This window comes from Sinocyclocheilus rhinocerous, unplaced genomic scaffold (assembly GCF_001515625.1).
Source record: "Sinocyclocheilus rhinocerous isolate Xijiao unplaced genomic scaffold, SAMN03320098_v1.1 scaffold615, whole genome shotgun sequence".
Taxonomy (NCBI): domain Eukaryota; kingdom Metazoa; phylum Chordata; class Actinopteri; order Cypriniformes; family Cyprinidae; genus Sinocyclocheilus; species Sinocyclocheilus rhinocerous.
The window spans coordinates 658,521-671,126 of record NW_015631049.1 but is presented as its reverse complement, the minus strand read 5'-3'; the positions used below and the strand labels follow the sequence as shown (position 1 = coordinate 671,126).

Genomic DNA, 12,606 nt, shown 5'->3' with positions numbered 1-12,606 from the left:
GAAAACAGTGTTCTTTTGGTCTGTCTTGTCCTCTCTTATAAGTCGGTTTAGTTTTTTTTATTCTTCTGTGCAACTGAGGTGTTTTTGTTTAATCATTCTGGTTCAAATGTTTAAAGGTGGTGCTCTAAAAGTGACGTTACAGCTAACATAACAGGAAACGGCTCACAAAGAAAGCCCCCCACATTTACGGTAAAAAAAGACACACCCACTTTTACATTAAAAATAATATGAGTACAGTAAAAAATTACAGTGGTACGATATCATTCCTTAAATTTCGGTACCTGTTATACAGCACAGTTCAGCAGTTCACACAGTGTGATGTGAAGCATGGAAAATGTTGACAAAAGATTAATTTGTCAACACAAGGCCACTGAAGAGATGTTTTTTCATTTAATGAGATATTTATTATTAATCCACGGAAATGTCAGTGTTGAAAATGCCCTTTTTTCCCTCAGCAGATCGTGTTCTCAGCACAGGCGCTCGGTGTGTGCTCAGGGACTCTGCGTCTGACAGCCGCAGCTCGTTTTTTCCTACAAAGGGCTACAGAGAACAGGCTCTGAACTTTAATAAGACTAAATGAGCTTCCAAACACAGAGATGAAGAGCAGTTTATCCCTGCTGTGTGGAAGTCTGATGGTCTAAATGCATTCGTCACCGTACACAAGACAGAATATGATAAAGACAAAATCCATGATGGAGGACTATGGATTAGTTAAATATATTAATAGAGTATGATCAGTTCATAAGTAATAATTAGGACTATACTACACTACAAAGTCTTCAAGGCTTTTCTTGTCCATTTGAAAAATCCAACCAATCAAGCATTTTGTAACAGAATAAGCTACATAAGGATTACATTACTCATATACATCAGGTGTACATAATAATAATAATTTATTTATTATATTATTACTGTTGTAGTTGTTGTTTTTATAGCGATACATTTTATATATTATACATTTTATTGGATTACTTATTATTGTTTAAATGATTATTGAATTAATATATTTAACATTATTATTAAATATAATAATGATAGTATTGTTATTATTGTTGCTGTTGTTTTATGTAGAGTTGGCCAGGACTATGTTTCATTTTTATATGTAATAGGTACATATAAGGTACAGGGATCCCCAAGGGAGTGCAAAGGAGTGCTAGGAAGCCCATCGAAAAATTTAGAGGAGAAACTGTGTAAAAAAATCTAATGATAATCATTTAAAATTTAAGGACTAGTCAGAAATTCACATTAATAGAAAGATATACATATATTTTATTTGTCACAATTAAAATTTTGTCTTTATACATGAAATTATATACTGTAGCTGTCTTTTATATTTTATGAAGGGGTCTCAAGGGGGATCATAATATTTGGGGGTCCGTGCCATTAGGAAGTTTGAAAACCTCTGTGGGCATTACTTTAATATTGATATCTAGGTACCGGAGGCTTAAATCTTTCTAAAGCCAAAATTCTGGTATTGATTCAATCCTATTCCAGTGTAAATACAAGTGTAGCCAAGTGTAGCATAAAGTCTAGTCCTCACTGCAGCTTTGTCTGACCAAGGACTACCAATTAGTAAGCAAGAGATCATCTGACATTAAAAAGCAATCCATCAATCACAGTTTTTTTTTTTTTTACATGTTGTTTAGGCATGTTTATCTGAAATGAATTATACCACTTGCAGATTTTGTATGCAATATGCATCAGACGGTGAACAGACTGCTGATGATGCGTGGCTGTGCCGCCTGAGGCTAGTGTAAACCCAACTTTCGTGCTATATTTGTTTAAATCCTTTTGCAGTGTAAATATAATTCAGGATAAGCAAATCTTACCAGAATTTCACTGGATTGCCTCTTATGGCCTTATCTTGTCTGGAGATGCTGATCTTCTCTCTTTCTTTTTCTTTCTTGCGTTCTATCTGTGAGGCCGTTGATTTATTGATCATCCATGCAGGAACAGACAAGCCTACAAAGAATATGTCGAACAAATGATTCTTAGGAAATGGTGGACAGAAGTGATTCCTAACAGATGTTTCATAGAAGGTGAATTAAAGAAACCGATTCATTACAAGCGTCGTTCAGAACACTGTCATTCACAGGAGGTAAGCTGCATCCATGGCAACCAGAGGTGTAAAGAGTACCTAAAAACCATACTTGAGTAAAAGTACAGATACCTTACAGTGAAAATTACTCCACTACACATTACAAGTTACCAATTCCAAAACAACTTGAGTAAAAGTCTTAGAGTATCTGATTTTAACAGTACTTAAGTATTTTACTTATACTAAATATAGGCTCAAAAAATGCACTAGTCAAAGAGACATGCTAGTTAAAAAACTGTAATGTTGTGGAGAAGCTGCGGAAAACAGGCAGAGGATCTATGTGCTGGTATTTCATGGAAAAACTAGAACAAACAATAAGGCAAAAACCAAAGGGAACAAAGAACAGAATGACTGGTAAACAGACAACCATTACATTCAACAACTCACAGGGAACTAAAGAAAAACTAGGGCTATATATACACACAGAGGACTAACAAGTTTAACAAGATAAGACACACCTGGGGAGACTAATCAAGGGGAACCAATGAACAAACGGACTGCAAACACCACGGGAGACAGGAAGTGACATTAAAGTCTAGGGCAAGGCACAGAGAGCATGAAACAAAAACAAGAAAGAGTTGATTTGTGGGGAGAGCAATCACGTTTATTTTCTAAAACCAAAATAAAACTGAACACCTCAAAATTACATAACAAAAAAACAAACAAACAAAAAAACAATATCTTTAAAAAAGTTCTCTTCAGTATAATGGATAAATAAAATAATGTTAAGTAAAATTAAAAATCCGAAGCCTTCTTGCAGTGGATGTGCTGGTTTGGGCCTCATTGCCGGCTGCAGTCATGTTCTCATCTCATATATAAAACACCTGTGATTCACAAATACTTCCTAAGGAACTCGCATTCATGTAAAGTAGCCTTGTTGACAAGTTTGGGTGAGTAAGGGCAAAACGCACAAGATGCAGTACTTTCAGTGACCTGTAATAGGCAGTATCACGTCTTTTGTAGCAGAAATAAACTGCTGCAGAAAAAGCTAGGTCCATGCCAAATGTAATGTGTAACTGCAACACTCATTTCAAATGGAGTAAGAGTGGAGTAAAGAGTACAGATACTCATTCAAAAATGTAGTGAAGTAGAGAGTAAAAGTTGCTAATATCTTTGATACTCAGTACAACTACAAAGTATCCAAAAAGATACTCAAGTACAGTAACTAATTACATTTACTCCAATACTTTACACCTCTGATGGCAACAAACTCCGAAATCTGTGTTCGGTCCTTTCGTTCTACTCGGAGAGACACGGTGTCCCTGTGGCACACCCGTGTCTCTTTTGTACAGCTGGATAAACAAATTACTCCAAGCCAATTAGCACAAGCTGTTAACACTAGCGTTTCAAGGTCCCTTCACATTAAGTGTATCACAGTTAAAACTTATTTTAATAAATGCAACATCAGTGGCTGGAATAGATTTTTTTTTAACAGACAATAAAACAAACAATCAGTGCAAAATGATTATTTGGGAAAAGGCTGGGTGGGGTGCAGGAACCTGTACAACTCTCCCTAATGGCTGTAAGCATGAATGCAGATGCTCTGTGGTTTAAGAATGATGCTCTTGTGGTATTTGGTGCAAAGATGTAATTACAACTAAGGGTGTAGAAATGATTATGAACTGGATTTCTCATATTTAGAGAAATCTAGAGTATGTATGTTTGTCCATAGCAGTTTTACTGGAAAATAGGCCTTACTTAGGATATTGCCATATTTAATTTTTGACAGGAATAAAATTGAGGCTGAGGGACAGAAGTGCAGTGTGTCGTTTAACAACACACCAAATATTCAGCTGACCAAAGGTCTTTCTGAAAGAAACTTTCAATAAACAAAAAAAATAAAAATAAAATTGAATTTAACATGAATGAATACAATTTTCTTTACAATGTTACACACTGTATAAAGGTCCTAGATCGTGTTCACAACTTTCAAAACAAGGAGTTTTTGTCTACTTTCAGAAAGACTTTTCATCAGCTGAACAATCAGTATGCTGTTAAACAACAGTACAATCCAAAGAACACACTGTACTTCTATCCCTCACTGCCTCAATTTCATTCCTGTCCAAATTATATGGAGCTATACCCTGACTGAAGTATATTTCCTTAAGAGGTTCAGCATATTCGAACTTGTACTGTGATTGAGTACAAGACATGCAAGAACCAATGTCATCAGTGATGTCAAACCTGGTTAACCAAATCTTGTTATAAAGTCTTTTTTTTTATTTTTTTAAACAATTTTCAAGACCATCCAAACTCACACATGCCATTATATTCATGATCTTCATAGTTGCAATGTCTAATAAACAGTAGCCTAGTTCACAGCCAAAATAAGTAAAGAAAGACAGCTCTGAAGAGTACGGGGCTGCGAGAATTCACAAGGGAAACATTTTGTGGTAAACAATCTCTGTTAAACTTTAGAACACATCGGTCTCAAATCGTCTTTTGAAAACTAAGACATTATGTTCATCATTCAATTCTACCTGTTCCTGTCCCCAGTGAAACAGAAGAGTGAATATTGCAGTGTACCCCTTCTTTCTTGCTCTTTCTGAGCTGCATATGTTTTATGTAGTAGGTTTGGTTGAGTGAGATAAGGCACAAAACACATTAACACCTGCATTCAAGACACACACACACTGATACACGCGTGCACACGGAGATGGATGATGGGGGAGATTGGATTTCTGGGCCAGTGAGCAGGAAGCTGAATGCAAGAGTGTGACTGCAGTTCTGTCACAGCAGGTCATTTGGGTACTAATGACTGTGTGTGTGTGAGTGTATGTGTGCCTTGCATAAACCCTATAGGTGCGATTGAGACACGCACACCAGCTGCAAATTCAATTTGAAAACCCCCATTTTTACATAAAGGAGTGAAGAGGCAGCGATAGAGAAAGAGGCAGGGAGAAATAGAGAGACTTTGTTTAGTGCTGTTGAACCAAAGCTGTCACCTGATGGTACAGGTTTCCTTGTCTTGTCTGCGCGCTTAAATAAGATGTCATCAGTGCGGTATGGTAACGGATGTCACCAGAACCAATGATGTGCTCAGAGTGAGACCCGAGTCAGATACCGACCAGCAGCTCATCTCTGCTCGTTCAGGTGTTTCTTCGTGCCTTTAAGACAACCGGTTTCTGTACTCACGTTGTCTGAGTGTGTGACAGAAACGGTGAGGGCGCGCGGTACACATTCAACAGCCGTGCGGAGAGAATGTTCTGTGGCGCGCCAGGCTTCAGGAGAGAAAGTACAACAGCGAACCCATGTGGCGAGATATGCGGTACTGCAGCCGCTGTCACTCAGTCACCACACAACCTACAACGCGCGGGCTCAAGCCCGATTTGTTCCGGAGTAAATGTTGCGTTCGTTTTGACCAGGGGTGGTGAACGTCGGTCCTGGAGAGCCACAGGCCTGCAGAGTTTTGCTTCAACCCTAATCAAACACACCTGAACAAGCTAATCAAGGTCTGAAGGGTTACTAGGAAGCTACAGGCAGGTGAGTTTTAATCAGGGTTGGAGCTGAACTCTGCAGGGCTGCGGCTCTCCAGGACCGGAGTTCGCCACCCCTGGTTTTGACAATGACCAAGATTATTATAGGTTTAATTTTTTATTTAGTGTATTATTTATATTTTGTTTTCAACTTGTCTTCTTAATTTACTTTTCATTCTGTAATTGTTTTGTTTTTCAGTATATTAGGGCTGCCAAAGTTTATCCACTGACATTATTCAAAAATGTTTGGTGTAATATAACGTCTAACCTGAAAAAAAAAAAAGCTTAAAGCAGTATTTATGCTTTGCTGGTCTCAGAGACTGGTTTCAGAGGGGTTTGGTCACTGTGAATCACTTTCAGTGTAGAAGATAAACTTTTATTGCTGTTTTGACATGCCTGGTTAGGATTGGTTAGGATTTTTTGCCCCATTAAAAGGTTTGTAACGTCAAAGTGGCACAATTTTTTTTTGCACAATAAAACATATAAGATATAAACATAAATAAGATATAAACAAATCCAACAATTTAGTTTTTTAATAATACTAGACTTGTACATATAAAGATAGGGAAAGGTTCAAACAAGAGTCCAAACAAGAATGTGTAAAATTGCTTAAATGCAACATTAAAATGGCACATGAATGTATAAAAGAGCTTAAGAAGACTGGATGTGCAAAGCTACAGATCACATGGATTAAGGTGCAGACCACAGAGACCTTAAACATACAATAACAGGCAAAAAGTTTTCATTTATAAAACACAAACAAGACCAGAACAGGCTTTAGAGCCTCTATTTAGCATGCTAAATAAATGGCAATGTTGATATGAACAAGGAACATTTAGAAAAAAATTTTGATTAAAAAGAAGCTTTAGCAAAATGTGTAGCTGCCAACATGTATGCAGCCCGTGGGACAAAAATCAATACAGTATGGAAGTATTTTAGATGTACATGGTTATTTTAAGAACCTGGTGTTGAGTCACAGATACAACAGATAAAAACAGAATGGCAAAATGCTGTAGAGGCGTCTGATTATTGTAGTGCTTCGTAATGGGGAGCAAAGGGCTTGCGGGTACACGAGTCAGGTACGAGATTTCTTCTCTTTCCTGTCAGACAACACGTCGGCTTTACGCTTGTGAGCCTGTGAAAAGATGAAAAAAACATCATGCTTTTTGGACAGTCAGATAGATAGATAGATAGATAGGAAGTGAGACAGATTTAACAGATTGTAAATCTTGCTGACATTATAGGCAGTTAGCATGTGATGGAACAGTACTGAAGCAAGAGAGAACAGCCCAAAAAAAACGCTCCTCGCTCCAGGCAAAATCTTGCAACTCACCATGCACATGCTCTGATAGATAGACAGATACAGATAGATAGACAGGGTTGAAATCGTCAGTGGAATATACTATACTTTACTGCGGACAGTAAATCTGAGGGGAATTTTGATCATTTGCATATTGTTCTTGTTCAGTTGTTCAAGCGTGATTCTGAACTAGAGGGAAAGTCTCTGGGGACGTGAAGCACGGAGCACAACAACAGATGGAGCAAAAAGAAAGAAGACAGGACGTATTACTGATTGTCCTTTGGGTGTTCTTCGCTTTTTCTCAGCGCGCTCTTTTTCCTCTATCTCCATGTTCTCTTTCTCAATGAGAGAAATGAGCGTGTTACAGCGCCGCTGCAGCTCCTAGCAAACCAGACAAAACACATGGAAGGAAACTCTTTCATCATCTCAGCACAAGAGTTATACATCACATCTCATCGACTTTTACAATTCCTTTCAGGCATCACACAAGCATCTGCACCCACACGCTTTCACAAACACGCATGCCAATATGACCTGAAAAAGATCCTAGGATATGTGATTAAAAAATGTTTGCATTTGTGTCTGACACGCATACACATTTACTCGGCTGTCTAAATGAGAACGTTCCATAGGCTTTTATCTTTTATTTTATTGTTTTTACATAAACACTACAGACTCATTTTAACCCATCTTAATGGGTTAGAATTTATTAACTTTTTTCCAATTGAGGACCTTCCCAAACAGAAGCTTTGTCAGATTCAGTTCACTTCTGGGGACAATGTTGTCCCCAAAGTAAAGCCAAGTAAACCCTGTTCACACACACACAACCACGAAAATATATCCATATGAGACTTCCCATTCACATCTAATGTGAGCTGATTGTAACTGTTATATAACCTTAACATTAATAATAAATTAAGGTGCTTTTTAGACTCTTTATGAATCTTTTTTCCATGTGGCGATGCCTCTAAATAAAGGCTTTGCAATTGACATTTAATGTCGCTTTTTTAAAAGTATATATATATATATATATATATAGTACACCAAGGTACATCTTTGCACCTTATTTACCCCTAAATGATGCATATTAGTACCTTAAAGATACATATTAGCACTATACCTAAAGTGTACATATTAGTACCTTTTGAAAAGGTACCACCCAGTGACAGTTTGGTACAGGTTTTTTTTTTTTTTTTCCTGAGAGTGCTAGATTCTGGGTAAAAAACCAACAACAAAAAAAAAAACCTCAGGGATCTGAAACTTTGCAAACAGATGCCAGGGAGATGTTTGTTAGAGTGTTTTTTTTTTTTTTTCCTGAGAGTGTGGGAGTCTTGGCTCTAGCACAAACAAGTTCTCACCATGGCAGTCCTGGACTTGATGAACCAGTCGAATCTGAACTGTGGAGCGTTCCGTACACACTGTCGAAGTTCTTCATAGACATATTCTTTATCAAAGCCCATCTTATGCAACATGCAAATCAGAAACCTGTCTTCCTCCTGCAGGCACACACATATAGAAAAGTTTCCATATTTGAAGTTTTTAGTAAACACGCTACACACATCTCTCTCACATGCACCCACCTCTGTATAGTTCTTTCCTTTGTTTGTGCCATACTGGATACGAAGCTGGTGGAACGGAGCCTTGTACCGCGCTATCTACAAATACACAAAACACACATCATCAAACAAGTAATATTTACTAATTACTACTGCATCAAAAATGAAAATTTCTCTTAAAGTTTCTTGCTTCATGTGATAAGGCTGTGACTTCATTGCCTAATATTGAGGCTGCTCATTATCGAAAGCAAGGAATAATAAAGCCACCACACAATCATAATTCAGCAGCCATTAAAAAAAAAACTGGCCTGTCAACAACATAACTGAATTCCATGGCAAGTTTTTGAAAGGTTGACCTTGGCATCCAGGGCTTTTTTGATGCTGATGCGTCTCTGGATGCGAGCTTCTCCTCGCTCTATCTGAGCCATGATCTTCTCAATATCCTGCAGCTCATTACAGCGTTCCCAAAACACCGCTATTATAATGATAAACAATGTGTAAGGCATTTTTTGTGTGGTTCAGACTAGTGTAAGGTAGTTACTTGTGCATTTTATGTGTATGTGTGTGTGCGTGTGCGTGTACAATACGAATTGGGTCACAACAGACAATTCGATTTTTTTTTTAATGCTTTAATTAGCATGCTGACAGTTCACACTATAAATTAAGTATTGAAATTAATAAGATGAGCAATGATGACAGTAACAATAATAATATTTTATTCTAATAATATTAAATACATTTTACATTTATTATTTTTTATTGCCATCATTATTTCTCATCTTACGATGTTTAATATTTTAATATATATTTTATATATACTCTATTATTCATACTCCATTATATATTTCATCCTTGTTTTTACTTTTTTTATTTTTTTATTTGGTCAGGTCACATGAACCCTAAAACCAGCAAAATTATACAGGGTTCCCTGAGACCATTTAGTTAAAGCAACCCACCAACTAGCGGATTTTGAAAATATGTAGTTTGCATATCACTAGTGTGTAATTTCTATAGATGTTTAGATGTATGGCTTGTGTATAGTTGATCTGGTGTGTATTGTACCGGAGTACTCCATGACTTCTTCCGGCGTCTTGCCCTCCACCTCTCTGGCGATGTTGTCAATATCATCACGACCATACTTCTCATTAGCTTTAATAAACTGATTGAAATCACGCTTGTTCCAGTTTGTGAAGCCCTGGTAAAAACAAACATATTCTTTTATAGCACTGAGCTCTGTATGTGGCACATTTATAAGTGTGTATATATGAGTGATAGGGAGGGGACTTCTGTGTACTTGTGTGAGTAGTTTCTCTTTTTCCTCTGTCTCTTCGGGTGAGAGGGGTTCTGCCTCGTCTATCTTTGCTTGTTCCTCCTTTTGGACCTGTACTGAATTTGGGATATCTGGATTACGTGGAACCTACAAAAAACACATATACACAGTCGCACACAGCTTTATATCAGATGCTTCAACAGAAAACACTTGAGCAGATTGTACACAAATATTGAATACAATTAAGATGTACAGAAAGTGCTCACCTTGTATCCGATGGTTTTCCTGTAGTAAAGAATCTCCATCTCCAGCAGCTCAAAGAGACGTGGTGGAAAGAACTGAAAGTCCTGGATGTTGGGCTGCTTTGGGGGTCGAGGGGCCTGGATCACATCCACACACACACACACTGTTTCTGATCTCTCCACATACACTTGTGTGTCGATATTTTCATGCAAACATCTGTGTGATACTTGATGTGTACTGTATAAGGACAAAACATTGTTATGCTCCTGGCAGATGAAAGTGGACATTTCACTTTAATCAAAACACTCATTTGGTTTTCAATTTAATTTAATGATATTCATTAAAATTGAGGTTTACTGGCTCCCTGCTGTAAGTATTTTGCTGACAGGGTTATCACTTTATAAACTATCAACTTCCATCACATTTGCTAGAAAGGCAATATTAAAGCTAGTTTACACTGCCCTAGCAAATACCAACAAAACACAATTTTCCCATGGTTGTTGGTTTTTGACAGTTATTTTTCACAACATTCTAGAATCTAGATAATATTGATGATTGTTGGGACAGTCTGATCCAGAATAAGTGCAATTTTAGTATTATTTATATACTATTATAGTATTTGCTATTTTAAATTTGCTTCTATTTTTACATTTTCAGTTTTCATTTTAGTGTAAGTTTAGTAATTTTGTTGTGCTTTTGTCATTTTATTAGCTTTTTTTATATTTAGCTATTATTTTTATTTCAGTTTCAATTTAAGTAATTTTAGTACAACTTAAATTTATTTTATTTCAGTTAGTTGCCAAGGAAACATTTCTATTTTTTAAGCTTTACATTCAATATTTATATTTTATTTCAGATTTATTTAAATGAACAAAGATTATTTTAAGTTTTAATTAACAATAACAGCACTGACCAGTATAGAATAAAACAGAATAGTGTCAGAAATAGTGAGTTTAAGAGCAGAAAATCTAAATATATTGTACATTTCACAAAAAAAATTGTACACATCATATTTATATATTTTATAATAAAAAATATGGTAGTTATATATATATATATATATTAGAATCACAAGTAACTGTGATATAACTGATACCATAAATTACGAATACAACTTTTGATTAAAACAACTATAGATATTAAGAAGCTGCATGTGTCTGTGCAGAATTAAATCTTTTTAAAAAAAGAAGCTGCATGAAAGGTGCAATGTTCCCATTCAAGAAGAACTGGAACACTACATTTACTTCTTTAGCAGCCACGTTTATTCTTATTGATGTTTTTTATGACTTACAGTGCACTATTCAAACAAACTGTCCCTCAGAAGCAATCTAGAGTTAAGTGTCTCTCTCAAGGGCACAGCAGTGACAGGACAGACAGAAGAAGAACATCCAGTTCATGAGGTCATTTTCTGAGTCAGCGTTTGAACCTGCAACCTTTGTGTTTCAACTCTTTATCCATTACATCCCTCCAATACATGATGACACAGCACCCTTCATCTGAGTTACTTCTACATTTACTTTAACTCACTGACTCTAGTCCAGCTGTCAGTCTGATGAAAACAGTGATCTGAGTGCATTATTTATTGTGTAGTAGGGTTGTGTACAAGCAGGGTTTCTACAGACATGAACAAGTTAAATTTAAGACTTTTTAAGACCTTTTTAATACCACCTTGTATGAAATTTAAGACCTAAACCTGTAATGGAAATACACATTTTATTACATACATATATGTAATATTTAATGTGTATAAATTAAATAGAAAACAAAATATCATTGCTGTAATAAATGATATTTATTACTACGATATACAGTGAACTTTTCATGTCAGCAGACAATATTCCATACAAAATATCCCCACAAAATAACTGCATCACTGAGATATTTAAAAAATGAAAAGATACTTTAAATGTGAAATTAAAACCGCCAGCAGGTGGCAGCAAGTCACTGTTAATAAGTGAGTCATTGTGACTGAACCGAATCATTTAAATGGTTGATTCATTCAGGAACAAAAAGCTGTCATGTTGCTCAAAGAGGCAAAACAGTGCTGTGGCTTTGTTTGGAATTATTTTTGTTGGTGAAATAGTGTAAAATCAGGCAATATGGTGTCTAAAACATAAGTCTCTTAATAAAACCTCTAGTTTATTGAACTGTTGTAAAAAATCAATATTACATTTGTATACATAGGCGCGGGAAGTGGGGGTGCTGAGGGTGCTGCAGCACCCCGTTTTTTTTCTGTGGGCAACTGTTTAACTGTTGGGAATAAAAAAAAAATCGGACTGTCTATTTACACTAAGTGCAAATAGCCCGCCTTGTTGGCAGAGGCTATTTACACTAACTCCACCCACCAACTTGTGATTGGGATAGTCAACATTACAAAGGACAGCCAACAGTTGTCAGATTCAGTTGCGTAGATGGTAAAGCGTGTGTCATAGACTACTCCTTTTGACGCGATCGATGCAGGTTCGAATCTGCCTTTTAGCGAACTTTTTTTCTCCCTTTTCAAATTTCAAATCACATCAAAAAAGCATTTATTTTTAATAAAAATGAAGGAAATAATCAAAAATTTGGAAATAAAGTATCGGGTAGAGTTAGGGTAGGTGTAGGGAGGGCTTTTGTCCCAATAAGGTGGCATCCATTTAATAATTTGAATTAAAATTAAAATT

The 12,606-nt window shown here is 36.3% G+C and overlaps 1 protein-coding gene and 1 long non-coding RNA gene across 2 annotated transcripts in view; both read right to left on the bottom strand.

Moving 5' to 3' along the window:
• Window positions 1-419: 419 nt before the first annotated feature.
• LOC107741290 (uncharacterized) lies at window positions 420-5,469 on the bottom strand. The gene is made up of 3 exons (XR_001640187.1): window positions 5,044-5,469; window positions 1,830-1,962; window positions 420-540 (listed from the first exon to the last, which is right to left on the bottom strand). It is a non-coding gene; the product is annotated as an uncharacterized LOC107741290 (long non-coding RNA).
• Window positions 5,470-6,118: 649 nt separating this feature from the next.
• Window positions 6,119-12,606, bottom strand: part of smarca1 (SNF2 related chromatin remodeling ATPase 1) — a 28,575-nt gene continuing 22,087 nt past the window's right edge. The window contains exons 18-25 of the mRNA XM_016553832.1: window positions 9,967-10,080; window positions 9,725-9,847; window positions 9,493-9,625; window positions 8,787-8,905; window positions 8,455-8,529; window positions 8,233-8,370; window positions 7,145-7,255; window positions 6,119-6,709 (exon numbers count right to left, since the gene is read on the bottom strand). Coding sequence (XP_016409318.1) covers window positions 6,650-6,709; window positions 7,145-7,255; window positions 8,233-8,370; window positions 8,455-8,529; window positions 8,787-8,905; window positions 9,493-9,625; window positions 9,725-9,847; window positions 9,967-10,080 — 873 coding nt within the window. The 3' untranslated portion in view covers window positions 6,119-6,649. The remainder of the gene's footprint in view (window positions 6,710-7,144; window positions 7,256-8,232; window positions 8,371-8,454; window positions 8,530-8,786; window positions 8,906-9,492; window positions 9,626-9,724; window positions 9,848-9,966; window positions 10,081-12,606) is intronic.